The 15,209-nt window shown below is 40.4% G+C and overlaps 1 protein-coding gene across 2 annotated transcripts in view; it reads left to right on the top strand.

Moving 5' to 3' along the window:
• LOC129822826 (enhancer of polycomb homolog 1-like) overlaps positions 1-15,209 on the top strand; it is a 59,208-nt gene that overhangs the window by 512 nt on the left and 43,487 nt on the right. The window contains exons 2-3 of one of the 2 annotated variants that reach the window (XM_055881262.1): positions 5,846-5,940; positions 6,178-6,271. In XM_055881262.1, the coding sequence (XP_055737237.1) occupies positions 6,215-6,271 (57 nt within the window). In that variant the 5' untranslated portion in view covers positions 5,846-5,940; positions 6,178-6,214. Of the gene's footprint in view, positions 1-5,845; positions 5,941-6,177; positions 6,272-8,381; positions 8,879-15,209 lie in introns of those variants that run through there. The other variant, XM_055881260.1, reaches the window with a different exon arrangement.

Below are 15,209 nucleotides of genomic sequence, written 5' to 3' on the forward strand. Positions count from 1 at the left end.
TCTATTGACGTTAATGTTGTAGCTATAACGTTAGCTACCTGCTAGCAACCGCTCTCGTTCTTGAGGAAAACTATTTGATAATAATTTCAGTAACTCACGTTAACGCTGCCCCAACATCTGCCTGACCATATTCGCTGAGGGAAAGCATTGAAAAATCATTCGTAAAGGCAGATTTTATAGTGGGTGGAACTCTACAAGAAGTTGGCTGGCTACTGTGCTGTTTGCTAGTCAACAACTATCTAACGTACTTTTTGATGACCGCTAATTTAGCTAGTTACAAATTAGCCAACCATTCGTAACCAAGTCAAGCGACCAAAGCGCAAATCTCACTAGCTCACTTTAGCTAGTTAATGTTGTAGTTACCAGTTTTGTGTCCGTCTCTAACTGAAACGTTTGGTACATTTGATTCCCACTTGTCTAGAATCTGGTTGCGGCCAGTTAATTTCCTCAAATGGTCTTCTCTCTGTCCGCAGTTTTATTATCGACAGCAAAGTAACATTCGTTTAGTTTACATTTTCTTGACCATCATTGAGGGCGGGGTTTTCGTCGACTATGTGGTGGCGCTGTTGCCAAATATTTTTTAAACTAACCCAAGGTAGACCACAGCTTTTCGTTACCAATTCAGGAAATGAATCATAGTGGGCAAACAAGCAAGGTGGGCAGAGCCAAAAGCGAGCTAGCATGTATTTGCGCATTTGCAGTAACTCAATTCGCCCTTGTGCTCTTAAACAACGCAATTTACTTAGGCAAAGGGTAAAGTCTACAAAACTTAGTCCATTCTGTTCGTAACAAAGCTGTATTGGGATCAAATGTTTCATGGATGAGAACATTTGCAGAATGTCGGCCAAAATGCATCTTGCCCAATCTTCTCCCACTGCCGCCCACTGGGCATCCTTTCATCATATTTGGTGTTGAGTGGAAACGCCAACAGGATGCGTTAGATTTATACATAGTGAACAACCTGGGTCATTGTTCTATATGTGCTGTTGCTCTCTCATTGAGTGGCTAGTGGCTACTCATGCACATGGCTTGGCTACATGAAATCCAGCTAGTAACTGTTCCTACACCATTGAACATTCTAGTACAGTTAAATAGTTAACACACACATGGACGCAGCGGTCTAAGTCACTGCATCTCAGTGCAAGAGGCGTCACTACAGTCCCTGGTTCGAATCCAGGCTGTGTCAAATCCGGACGTGATTGGGAGTCCCATAGGGCGGATTACAGTTGGCCCTGCGTCGTCACGGCTTTCATTGTAAATAAGAATTTGTTCTTAATTGACTTGCCTAGTTAAATAAAGGTTACACACACCACACTGACCAAAAGGTTATTTTGTTGGAATTTACGTATGTCCCCATTACCAGTAAAACATAATCGAAACCTATTTATTTCGCTTACTTGCGGTGCTATTTCGTTGTTCATTTGTTAAGTCGTTCCATTCTCAACCACTATTTCTATGGAACGCCGTTTGGGTCTTGCGTGTCAAAAAATATACCCTCTTTGACTTGTCAAATAACACTATGGCCAATCAGGACTTGAATATGGCTGCACATCGCATAATAATTTAACGCTTAATAGATTTTTACGTAGTTATTACACATTGATTACACTATCACTCGTATTTCATATGTCACAACGATTCATGGATACGTATGCTATGATGCTAGTAAAGTTGTCTCACGGACCTACAGTGCTGGTCATAAAAAAAAAGCTAGCTAGCTCATGGATGCAAACAATGTTCTTCTCCAAAAACATAGCAAAACCGCATCTTTCGGTTGTTATAGTTAGCTAACTATATAGCTAGGTGTCATCTAAAATAACCTTAATTTATAAGACAGTTCTTATTTGATTAATGGTGGTCGGGCCATCTATGGATTAGCTAATAGTGGACTTTGCAGTTAGACTTCAAAATTAAAGAATGGCATAATTCTACTATTTGTATTCATTTGCATCACTGTCAATTACATACTTTTATTTTGAAGGCAAACCGCAAATTCCACTATTGTGCCTAATCCTTATTGTGGCTAGCTTCACAACACATAACCCAGTCCGGTCGAGCGTCACTAGCCAGGTGAAGCTAGCTGCCTGCTTATAACGTTAGCTTTGGGCAACAGGGTTAATTAGCTGGCTAGCTATTTATTTTCATGAATTGAAGTTAAATTTCAAAATTTCAGTAGGCGAACAACAAGTGGCAACCTAGATAATACTTATCATTGCTAGATTCCTAAGTCATTGCTAAGAATAATGAAAGTGACTGCAGTTTCTACTGGTCATTATTTTCAGGCTGGTTGTATTGGTGATATCTAGGTACCAAGCTAACTATCCCAGAAGTTGTGGTCAAACAAATTGCTTTATTACCAACGCTGTATTGTAAACTAGAGGTCGACCGATTAATCGGAATGGCCGATTTTAATTAGGGCCGATTTCAAGTTTTCATAACAATCGGAAATCTGTATTTTTTTTACACCTTTATTTATCCTTTATTTAACTAGGCAAGTCAGTTAAAAACACATTCTTATTTTCAATGGCGGCCTAGGAACGGTTGGTTAACTGCCTTGTTCAAGGGCAGAACGACAGATTTTTACTTTGTCAGCTCTGGGATTTGTTTTTGCAACCTTCCGGTTACTAGTCCAACGCTCTAACCACCTGCCTTACATTGCACTCCACGAGGAGCCTGTGTGGCAGGCTGACTACCTGTTACGCGAGGGCAGCAAGAAGCCACGGTAAGTTGCTAGCTAGCATTAAACTTATCTTATGAAAAATAATCAATCTAACATAATCACTAGTTAACTACACATGGTTGATGATATTACTCATTTACCTAGCGTGTCCTGCGTTGCATATAATCGATGCGGTACTTGTTAATTTCTCATTGAATCACAGCCTACTTCGACAAACGGGTGATTTAGCACTGTCGTTGCACCTAACCATAAACATCAATGCCTTTCTTTAAAATCAGTACACAAGTATATATTTTTTAACCTGCATATTTAGTTAATATTGCCTGCTAACATGAATGTCTTATAATTAGGGAAATTGTGTCACTTCTCTTGCGTTCTGTGCAAGCAGTCAGGGTATATGCAGCAGTTTGGGCCGCCTGGCTCGTTGCGAACTGTATGAAGTCCATTTATTCCTCACAAAGACCGTAATTAATTTGCCAGAACTGTACATAAATATGACATAACATTGAAGGTTGTACAGCAATATTTAGACTTGGGGATGCCACCCGTTAGATAAAATACGGAACGGTTCCGTATTTCACTGAAAGAATAAACATTTTGTTTTCGAAATGATAGTTTCCGAATTCGACCATATCAATGACCAAAGGCTCGTATTTCTGTGTGTTATTATGTTATAATTAAGTCTATGATTTGATAGAGCAGTCTGACTGAGCGATGGTAGACACCAGCAGGCTCGTAAGCATTTATTCAAACAGCACTTTTGTGCATTTGCCAGCAGATCTTTTCTGTGCTTCAAGCATTGAGCTGTTTATGACTTCAAGCCTATCAACTCCCGAGATTAGGCTGGTGTAACCGATGTGAAATGGATAGCTAGTTAGCGGGGTGTGCGCTAATAGCGTTTCAATCGGTGACGTCACTTGCTCTGAGACTTGGAGTAGTTGTTCCCCTTGCTTTGCAAAGGCTGCGGCTTTTGTGGAGCGATGGGTACCGATGCTTCGAGGGTGGCTGTTGTCGATATGTTCCTGGTTCGAGCCCAGGTAGGGGCGACGAGAGGGACGGAAGCTGTACTGTTACACAGGCAATACTAAAGTGCCTATAAGAACATCCAATAGTCAAAGGTTAATGAAATACAAATGGTAGAGAAATAGTCCTATAATTCCTATAATAACTACAACCTAAAACTTCTTACCTGGGAATATTGAAGACTCGTGTAAAAAGGAACCACCAGCTTTCATATGTTCTGAGCAAGGAACTTAAATGGTAGCTTTTTTACATGGCACATATTGCACTTTTACTTTCTTCTCCAACACTTTTGTTTTTTCATTATTTAACCCAAATTGTACATGTTTCATTATTTATTTGAGGCTAAATTGATTTTATTGATGTATTATATTAAGGTACAAGAAGTGTTCATTCATATTGTTGTAATTGTCATTATTACAAATAAATAAAATAATCGGCCGATTAATCGGTATCGGCTTTTTTGGTCCTCCAATAATCGGTATCGGCGTTGAAAAATCATCATCATCATCGACCTCTAATCTGTACAATATGCAAATTCCGGTCAATTTTATTGCCGACTAACTGACCCTCATTAACCGGTCAACAAACGGTTACGTTTTTTCCAAACAGTAAAATGGCGTGACCAACAGAAAATACTATCATAGATCTGTATGTAATGACAAGATGCTTATGTTTCCCCCCTAACAATGGGAGTAGTCCCAATGTGGGAAGGCAGGCGACAAGCTTATGCCCATAGAAACACATTGGACTTATTTTGGCGAGAGTAAAAGCGTGCGCTTCGCCTATAACTCTCTGATACTATGCATGCATACAAAGACCGGACATTTTTCATTAAGAGCTTAATGTAAACTTGCAACAAGTGCAAGCCTATTGTCTTAGTCAAAGGCTATGGCCTATTATTGAACATGCAACTCGTGTAATGAAACCGCTAATAAAACTTACTTTTCAAGCATTTGCCCAAATGCAATTCACGGAAAACAGTTCTAAACTGTGCAGCTAATGCGAGCAGTTCTGTATATAACAGAGATTAGAATCTCCATTAGAAATTTAGAGGGGGAATCTAATGCAACTACTATAATGGGTTGCTAATATGACTAGCATTGTGCCTTTTGGCTTCTGGACAACAAAAGAAAGTTGGCATAAAAAAACAATAGAACCGGAGAAAATTGCTGGTAAATGGCATGAGGAAGTCTTTATAAAATAACTGCCTCCAAGTTTCTATGGGTGGATTTTCACAAGGCTACTTTGAAGGAAGGTAAGACACCTCATTATTTGTATAAGTAAAGTAAAACATTCAGGTTTCAAACAATTATACTGCCTCAAGCTCACATTGCAAAGTGGTGGCTGATAGTCAACGGTTGGCAGGCTATAGCCTATGCATGCGAATGTGGGGTGCGCTTTACAAGTTGAGATTGAGAAATAAAAATAGCTCCTCCATTCTAGAACTGATGCAACTCTGTTGAGGGTTGCAGTGATTTCACTAGCTGTGGTTGCTGACGCGTATAGGGTTGAATCATCCGCATACATAGACACACAGGCTTTGTTTTAATGCCCGTGGTAGGTAGAAAAGAGTAGCGGGCCAAAAGAGCTGCCCTGCGGTACCACACTTTATATGTTGAACATTAGAGAAGCTTCCGTTTAAAGAATGCCATATAGATTCAGAGCTGAGGTTGAATAGCCATAACAAGTTTTTTTTACAACACGTTATGGTCAATAATATCAAAGGCTGCACTGAAATCTAACAGTACGGCTCCCACAATGTTCTTATCAATTTCTTTCAACCAATCAGTAATTTGTGTCAGTGCAGTACATGTTGAGTGCCGTTCTCGATAAGCATGCTGAAAGTCTATTGTTCATTTGTTTGGAGAAATAGCATTTTATCTGGTCAAACACAATTTTTTACCTTAAGTTTGCTACGTGTCGGCAGCAAGCCGATTGGTCAGCTGTTAGACCCAGTAAAGTGTGCTTTACCATTTACCATTCTTGTGTGGGTTGTCTTGCAGTTGATGTTGCTTGTCTCATTGGGTCCAATCATGATGATTGTGGGGGATTATTTCACTTTTCATCACCTTTTATCTTTCCACTATGATCAAACTAATGAAATACATGTTTTTTTATTCAACATATACTGTGTCTGCACAGCTTCCAAGGCAACCATCACAGGAGGAATGCTGTAATACAAAAACAGCTTTCCCAAGGCAAAGAAGGATATGCTGTGAAGACAGACCTAACATTCTGTAAGTCATTTATTCATATCAAATCTGCATTAATTGTGCACACAGAAATTCCACATACAAACATTGAAAAGTTTCACAAAAGTGCCTGAACAAATATTGCATATTTAAATTTCAGCACTTGAAAACACATTGTAGAATGAGTAGATTTCTACATTAACAAATTGATAGCATCATAAATCAGAACATTTAAATTCACTACATATTTAACAAACATTTGCCTTTTCCAAAACATTACAGGCTACGCAGACAGGCTCCTGGATCTCCTCTTGGATCAATGTCCCCCTTGATCCAGCGCCGTATGTGGGGAAGCTGTGAGAGCTATCTCCCCCATGTAAGAGGCCTGACAAGGAGGCCATAGCTGGATTTGTCTCCCGCTTCAGTCTTGGGGGGGTGACTGAAACCACGTGGGTGACTGACACCTGCTTGATTGAAGCGGGGTACATGGGTTCCCCTCCTCTCCCCATCAATCTTTGTAGTTGGTTGCATTTCCTAAACCCTTAGTAATTCACTTTACTTGATATCACATAATTTTGTTACTTTTTATATAATTTTTCAAGCATTCGGACTGGAGATTTGTGTTACAAACTGGGGGCAGGCGAGTGCCTATACTAGGCTTACGGCGTAATTATATTTTTATGTCAAATGTCTCAACATTATTTCTCACTTTTTTCTCATGAGTTTTCATGTTGATCAATATTTTGGATATGCTAGCCTATTGTAAATGATCAAATGTCTGATCAATACATACAATTCTGAATATAGTCATTTACAATGCTAATGCAGAGGCACCAATAAATTGTCCAGTCCACTTATTGTATGCTGTTTGTCATGTACATTCCCTTACGTCTAAGGTGATTCAGGCTTTACAAATTGTTGTGACGTGTATCGGTGAACTATATTCTGTAAGTTAGTTAAAACAATAGAAATACAATTGTGTATTGCTGCGGTTTGTCTGATATCCAACAGTCTATGATCAACTCAGAGCATTTTGCAGAGAAAATGGGTTGATGCATACATACTATTTAGGCTCGGAATGACGTGGCCCATTGTTTACCTTGTTACCTGGCAAGGGCCACAAGGGTGTTTCAAACAGCTGTCAGTCAAGGCCAGGTCATGAATATAAGCTCTCTGCCCAAGATACAACTTCTTATTCTGAGGATTTTAATAGCATACAAATATTATGGGTTTTGGTCATAGGCTATTTTTACTTCGGAAATAGAATGACTGCGGGACCTTATAAACGTTAAAACGAGGGGGTCGAAATTGTACTTCACTCTGAGCCAGCCGTGTGCGAAGGTACCCACTGAAAACCCTATGGAGAGAAGGGTTTGAGAGCTAGGTTGGAGCATGTGCTTGCATGTCCAGTAGCTCTCTAGTAGGTTTGGGCCTACATCCTATCTTCTGATCAACAAATGATCTCTAACCTTAGCGGCATAGGTTTCTAAAGCTTGTGTTGGCATAGGTTTCTAAAGCTTGTGTTTAAGGTTGAGCATAATGTTGCTAGCAATAATCAGGATATTTTAGATTAACCTTTACTTGCCGATACTTTCTTTGTTCTCATTGTGTGAGAACTGTGTGTGTAAATCTTTGTGTTTGGGTCACACTGACGCGCTGTCATACCACCTCTAAATGTGGCCAGGGGGCCTTCTTTCGGATGGGATGTTAAACTGGTGTCCTCTCTGTAGTCACTAAAGATCCCATGGCACTTATCGTAAGAGTAGAGGTGTTAACTTCAGTGTCCTGGCTAAATTTCCAATCTGACCCTCATACCATCACGGTCACCTAATCATCCCTAGCTTACAATTGTCTCATTCATCCCCCTTCCTCTCCCCTGTAACTGTTCCCCATGTCGTTGCTGTAAATGATCATGTGTTGTCAGTCAATTTACCTGGTAAAATAATGGTTAAATAAAACATTTATTGGGAAGAGCGGTTGAAGTAGGAAATAACCAACACTGCGCAGTACTCTTAGGTTATGCCACAAGAGGGCGACATTGACTAACAAATGGATCCCATAGAATTAGTAAACTCATCTTTGATACATTGATTCGTGATTTTCTTTTCATATTTAGTTAGCAAATGATTTTCACAACAGTCTGATGCACTTGTATACAACTATTCAAGTATCCCATCTAGAGCTCGTGATTCGTAACATTATACAAACTGTCAGTTGCTTTAGTTTATTTTACAATTCAAATTAAGTTATTGTATTCCAGTTTTTTTGGGGGGGGGGGCTGCGTTTTGTGCAAACTATTAATAATCGCGCCAGGGCATTCTGTCGCCCTGTGCTGTAGAATAATAAAAAAACATTTACAGCAAGTGATTTCGTTCGCGGGTAGCGCGCACTGGTTTGCAGCTGCCTCATAGTATGTGAATATTCATGCCAGGCAATTTTTACGGTGGGAACGTGTGAGTACTCCCCTTCCCCCAGTACCCCCTCCCCCGGGCTCCGCGAGCGCGCACGCGTGCAAAACCGTGTGGGAATGGCTGTTGTGTGACCGGGGGTTGGGCCGCTAGGAGCTGCTAGAGTTTGTAATGTCCGCCATGTTGGCCATGGCGTATTGAACCAGGGAGAGCGGAGCCTCGGAAAAAAGAGACCGACAGAGAGCGATCAAAACCCGGGCCTTCCCGGCTCCGTTCGCATCTCCATATACCTACCCTACTACCAATCGAACGGTTGACTTCTGGCGAACATCACAGATCCATCCATGAGAACTCAAAGCAGTACTGTTGTGAACCTTAGGTTATCGGTTAGATAAATGCTGAATCTTACATTATAAAAAAACATGAGTAAATTGTCGTTTCGGGCACGGGCGCTGGACGCTACCAAGCCTCTACCCGTCTTTCGCTGCGAGGACTTGCCAGACCTGCACGAATATGCCTCTATCAATCGGGCAGTACCGCAAATGCCAACTGGGATGGAGAAAGAGGAAGAATCGGTATGTTTTATCGCTGGCAGATTCATATTTGATATGTTTTCCACATTTTCACAATATGGGGGGCGTCGCTATCTTGCCTGCGCAACTTTGCACAAAATGGCGGCCATATCAGTTTACCGTGAACACGGTAGATAACGACGAAATTTGCGTGTTACACCTACATTTTCCGTTAATCTAATCCTAACCGTGTATTGTTTCGAATTTGGGTTCGTTAGCCGTGTTGTGTCCACTTATTTCAAATGGAATTGTATTGGAAAGCACAAAGGGGTCACGTGATTCGTTTCGCATCCGCCATTTTGTTGACTTTCACTTTGCCAAAGACTGCTGGGGATGGGCTTTGAAGTGGTGCCCTTACATGAACAAATACCAGGGGGAGACATTGAGTCGACATGTTTTGAATGGGCAACACATTTGGACAGATCGGTAAAACCGACCATGTACGTGTCTGTGGGAGTGTCACTAGTAGTAATGTTGTCACGATACCAGAATTGATACCAAAACAGGTTTAATATCACGATACTCTATACCGAAACGATACCACAGCAAAGAAGATGGTATTAGTTGAGGTCATAGAATAACCACTGACTTTTCCCCCTTTTTTTCGCATTGAACAATCTTATATAGTGTTTTCAATTTCTTTCAAAACATAAAACTTCATATTACCCTTACAAAAATAGATTGCTATTTTTAAACTGAAGTAAAAGTATAGTCACTGGTTTTGGATGCAGTAATTGCAGAATAACTACAGTGTAATGCAGATACACAGCAAAATTACTGCAGTAAAAGAATAAAAAAATATACATATTGGAAGCAGTATTTGCTGCATTCTGCAGTTTTACTGCACTCTTTTTTTAAGGGAATATCTTAAATATTCCTTGTGCCAAACCCTGAGACTTGAAGCATACAAAATAATTGTATAATTTAAATCTAAACCGTTTTAAAATGTAATTTGATACATATCAGTTAATTTGCTCATCTATGACCATATTGGGTCAACTGCTATTCATTAGACCTATGATTCATTACAGCTAAATAATTGAATGTATTGAATGAATAGTTTATTTCCAAAATGACAACACATTGAAGATCATTTCTGAAACTTCTATTTTGCAGTAGTCTACACACCATATGATGGATTTTACACAGCATAATGATTCCCAGGGTGCAATGCTCCGCCCAGGGCTGCTGGCTGGCTAGTGGCTACTGCTAGCAAGACCAGACAAAAGCGAAGTAGTCTAAATATATTGCTGTCATAGCTAACTTATGAGTGCATTTCACATTTGGCTCACATGAATGTCAGGCTGAATATATGTTCGTGTCATTGTCGCTTATGAACACTTTACATTTAGTTGATAGTAGAATGTTAATATGCAAATTAGAGGTTGACATAGTAACAGGACTCCCTCCGACATGTAGGATACTTGCAAGATTGGGGGGGGGGGGTTATAAATATGTAAAGTGTAATGAATTTCATATAGTAAATAAATAAAAAATGATGCTTAATATAGTTTACTTAAAGATATGTAACTTTTTGGGCATTTTGATCAAATTCAGATAGAAATTAGTTATAGATCTTTCATTCTCATTGAAAGCAAGTCTAAGCATTAGCTCTGCTCTCTTCCCCGTTACTGTTTTTCTTTTGTAAACCAGCTTCAAACAGCTGCAAATAATGTTTTGGTTATGGAAAAGGGTACAGTGATTCTCTACACTAAACTTTCTTGTTTTGTCACACAAACTGGCATTTAAGTGAACTATTTTAGCAACCAGGAAAAGGGTGATTTCTGCTTTATTTTTTAATAAAAAATGATTTCCTTCAGTCAGCACACACTCTCGCCTCGCTCCAGTTGTAGTCATTTACTACTGTACCTCAGATGCACACGGAGACGCACACAATTACACATGTCCAATATCCATGAGTTCATCCGACTCTTGAGTAAGTACAAGGGCTGCCGTCATTGCCAAAATCTCGTAATGTGGTTATCAGCTGTGTACAGGCAACTGTCTCCTGAGCACTGAGCAGCAAAACGGAGCAGTTGCTATGACTACTCAGAGCAGCTGTATTGCATTAGTAGAAACCAAAACTGTTCTCAGGGCATTTCTGCCGCTTTTGACCAGCAGAAATTACTTTTGCAGGTTAGTATTAGCTAAAATTGTCCCGTTGTGACTAACATCGAGCTACAATGAGGCTTGCCCAGAGAGAAGTTTTGGTTTCCACTTATGCAATGCTGCAGAATTGGGATGGGACAGGAAAGTTCCAGGGTTATAGAACTATAGCAGTATGGGAATTTTGTTGACAGGACAGAACAGGAATACATTTTTACTCTAGTGTCAAACTCTAATGAAATGTCACGTGTTAAAATGGTTTGTCGTTTGCAACTAAACCTTCCTTGCGCTGCAGTGCTTTGTAACACATTTTACATAGTTGTTTCGGTGGACTGGTCCTCATCTGCCCTGTAAGCAAAGTATTCCCATAGATCGCCTCTGGAGCCAGTTTTGTCAAGCTGCGGGTGGAGGTATGATGTTTTCGTTAGAAGCCATGCTGTCAGCATTTTCTCTCTCTTGCTTCTCAAGTGGCTTGTGCTGTCAGCTGCATGCGGAAGCACAAGTAGCGAGCTTACTACTGCCCCCTTGAGAAGATTCAGACATATTACTAGTGACTCGATCCTCTCAATCTGTCTGACATGAGACACATTTAGTATCGAACTGTTTTTCATGTTATAGTATCGAAAAAAACTAGTCAATCATTTTGATTGTGAACAGAAAAATAAGCATGTCTGCATTTTCTAATTCAGAAGTGTGCCCAGAAGCTTTTCTTAGCCATGTGTCTCAGTGACAGGAGTACGTAGAGATGGGATCTGATGTTGGAAGTTTGAACATAGTCTAATTCTTCATTCAAGCTAACTACAGCTGCCAGAAAACAAGCATTTTAGAAGCCAGTATTAATAAAGTCAGTATTCATAAAGGAATGCTGCTAGTTGTTAGATAGGTAGCTATGGAATGAAGTAGCAATCTATGGGTATAGTGAAGCCCAGACTCCTGAATGTAATATATCTAGATCTGAGTTCAGGCCAGGGATTTGAACCAACATGATCTTCCAGTGCTTCGTTCTGAACAGAACCATTAAAAAAAAAAAAAAATACCACGTTTTCCGACCGGCAAAATACATTTCTAAACCGGTGCGAAACCCCACAAAGTACCGTTTTATCGTTCCTTTAACTTGTGTAATCACGTTTTTTACATTTAGCTCATTAAATGACTTCACTAATCAGTGCTGCTAAAGCAGGCAAGCTAGTTGTTTACATGCGTGATGGACAGACAAGTGCCACCAATGGTGCACGACGCAACAGAAATTTTGCGGGTGGAGAGCGAGCGAGAGTGGATTGAGGAGGCTTGAAGCGCGGCGCATCTTATGACATGCATTATCTGACTTAGGTCAACAGAATTATACCTAGGGAGGAACTTTGAATATGCTTTGAGCTCGCTAGCTAACAAAACACATCTTACCTTTTTGTAGTTAATAAATCTAACGGGAAATGTGAACTATACCTATAGTATCCTTAACTAGCATTGGAAATGTTAATCCATTCTCCTCTCTAATTAAAAATCTCCATCTTCTGAATCACGCTTGTAACGTAAGTACAGTAGTTTATGCTTCGGAGGGGGTGGCGCAAGTAGCCTGAACACACACTGGCAAAGATGTTCAGCTTGCATGCAGACACTGGAATACATTTGATTGACAGTGAAGGCTTTGCATAGGTGCTTTGTTTAGTGTTTTCTTTTTTTTGTGGGGGGGGGGGGGCTAGAAAAAATGCCTGGAGTGTAACATAACGTTATTAACCGGTTCCCATGCTTTTAAAATAACAGTTCTGTTCCGGGAACAGTTTGGATAACCTTTTGTTCCCTGTTACATTTCTTTCTGTACCTTCAAAAAAAAATGTGTTTGGTTCTGTTCTGTGAACCAGTTCCACCCCCTGGTTCAGGCTGATGCTGTGTGTGCACATTTTTTGACTGCCAGGGGGTTTGATGCAAAACAACTTTGACCCAGTTTTGGGTTATAATCCAAAACAAACCCAGTGGCCAATTTTGAGCATTGTGTTATGGTCTGAGAGACCATGGGTTATTGCCTCTTCATTACCTCACCAGGGCATCAGAGGGGGGCGTCTTGTGCTGAGATGCCTCAGTGAACGCAAACAGAGGAAGGGACTGGGGTTGCAGTTAATTTAACTATCAGAAGAATCCCACCAGCCCCTCTCTGTCCTGTGCTTTCTCTGTTATGTAACTGCTTGGAGTGACAGAGACCGAGGGAGGCTGTTTTACTTCAGGGGCCCAAGTGATATCCAGCGTGGCTGCTTTGCTGTCTGACCCACATTTACACCAGTGGGAACTGGATGGGGAAACCCTGGATCAGTATCCTAAATGGCACCCTATTCCCTTTATGGTGCACTACTTGTGAACAGGGCACACAGTGTTAGTGGTCAATTAGTTCATTATGTAGAGAATATGGTGCTATTTGGGACACACTCTGGGAGCTGATTGACTTAGGCAGACTGGATGGATTGGTAGCTAGCTTCCCCTGACCAGGAACTGGTCTGGTGGTTTTAAATCTGGAACGCAAAGCTCTCTGGCTGGCGGGCTATTGTGAAACCATACCGGAATTAACAGCATGCATATTTTATTTTATACAGCTCAATGTTTTATGCAGTGTTTGTGGAATTTTTAAATGGAGGAAAGTGAGGGAAACTAAGAAATCGAAAATACTGTTTGGCTGGATCTATAATGGCCATAATAACTTTTCCCTTTACTGTCCTGTACCAAATTGATTGTCATTGTCTTGTGGTGGATTTGTCTTTGTACAGTTGGGCTACTTGGAAAGTGAATGGACTGGGTCAGTAACCAAGCGATCGCTGGTTCGAATCCTGAGCCTGTATGGTGGGAAAATCTGCAGTTCCGCCCTTGCGCAAAGCAGTTAAGCCCCGCACTTCAATGCAGAAGACACATTTCGGTTGAATGCATTCAGTTGCGCAACTGACTAGGTATCCCCTTTGAGCGCTTGGCTATTATGTCCCATGTAGTGAACAATTTCCAACCCCTGCCTGCCTCGCACAGTTTGAGTTTTGTAATCCGTCAAGAGGAACAGGTCAAGGACTGGGAGCTAGTGTTTCCTGATCCTACGCATTATTACACCTAGCTAGATAACATCACAGTACACACAGCCTTATACATCCCCGCTTAAATGTTGAGATGCTGCATTATTCGGAGTTCAGTGCACCTGCTACTTTACTAGAATTTACTATTAGGCTACTATAATCTGTACAGAGATCTACTCAAATACTGAGCTAGTCCTTGATCAGGCATGTGTGGACAGTTTTTTATTTTTATTTATTTTTTATTGAATGTAAGAAATTAATTTGGGGCTGTCACCGACTTTATAAAAATAAAAAAAAAATGTAGACCAGGAGTCGTCTGTTCTTTCGACCAATCGTCTGGTCAACATTTTTACATGTGTATTTCTCCATATGGACATGCCCTATATGTTTTAATAAAATCAACAATATGTAAACTACAGCCAGCTTGCCTGATGCTTCAAGCACTCTGTGATTCAATAATTAAAACACAAATGACTCGGGAGCTAGAGAGCCTAACCAGAAGGAAAAAAACTGTTTCCGAACCACCGCTGCTGCTGGCTTTCGCAGATTCTGCCACTATGTTCCCAAAGTTGCCAGTAATAGTCTACACCAGGGGTCAGCAACCTTTTCCATTTGCAGTGCCAATTTATCTTACCATTTCTGCATGCCATTTATTTATTTTACCAGATCTGCATGCCAGTTCTGATTTTCATATGCACATTTTCATGGAAGTTTCATTTATTTTATAATAGTCTTCGTATCTCAATCATTGTCATGTGGTTTATCAAAATTGTATCTAAATGAAAATATGCAAATCTAAAATTAACTTCCATTGCCTACGATGTAAAAATAGCCTACATAAATCCAACAATGCCAGTGAGCTCCATACAGACAGCTGTATTTGCGCAAGGATAAGTAATCAGGTAGGCCTATTTTAAGACGTATCCACCGTATCCGAGCATAATGTCCCCCCTTACACGCAGAGTGGTTATCAAAAGGGGGGGAGCTGGAAAGATTTTTCAAATTGACAATAGTTCTTCAATATAGGCTTTCTCAATGGATGTAAATTGTGATTGGGAGTCCCATAGGGCAGCGCACAATTGGCCCAGTGTCGTCCGGGGTAGGCCGTCATTGTAAGTTAGAATTTGTTCTTAATGGACTTGCCTTGTTAAATAATTTTTTTTTATTTTTTTATTGCCGTGCAG

The sequence above is a fragment of the Salvelinus fontinalis genome, chromosome 25, assembly GCF_029448725.1.
Source record: "Salvelinus fontinalis isolate EN_2023a chromosome 25, ASM2944872v1, whole genome shotgun sequence".
In the NCBI taxonomy this organism is placed as follows: domain Eukaryota; kingdom Metazoa; phylum Chordata; class Actinopteri; order Salmoniformes; family Salmonidae; genus Salvelinus; species Salvelinus fontinalis.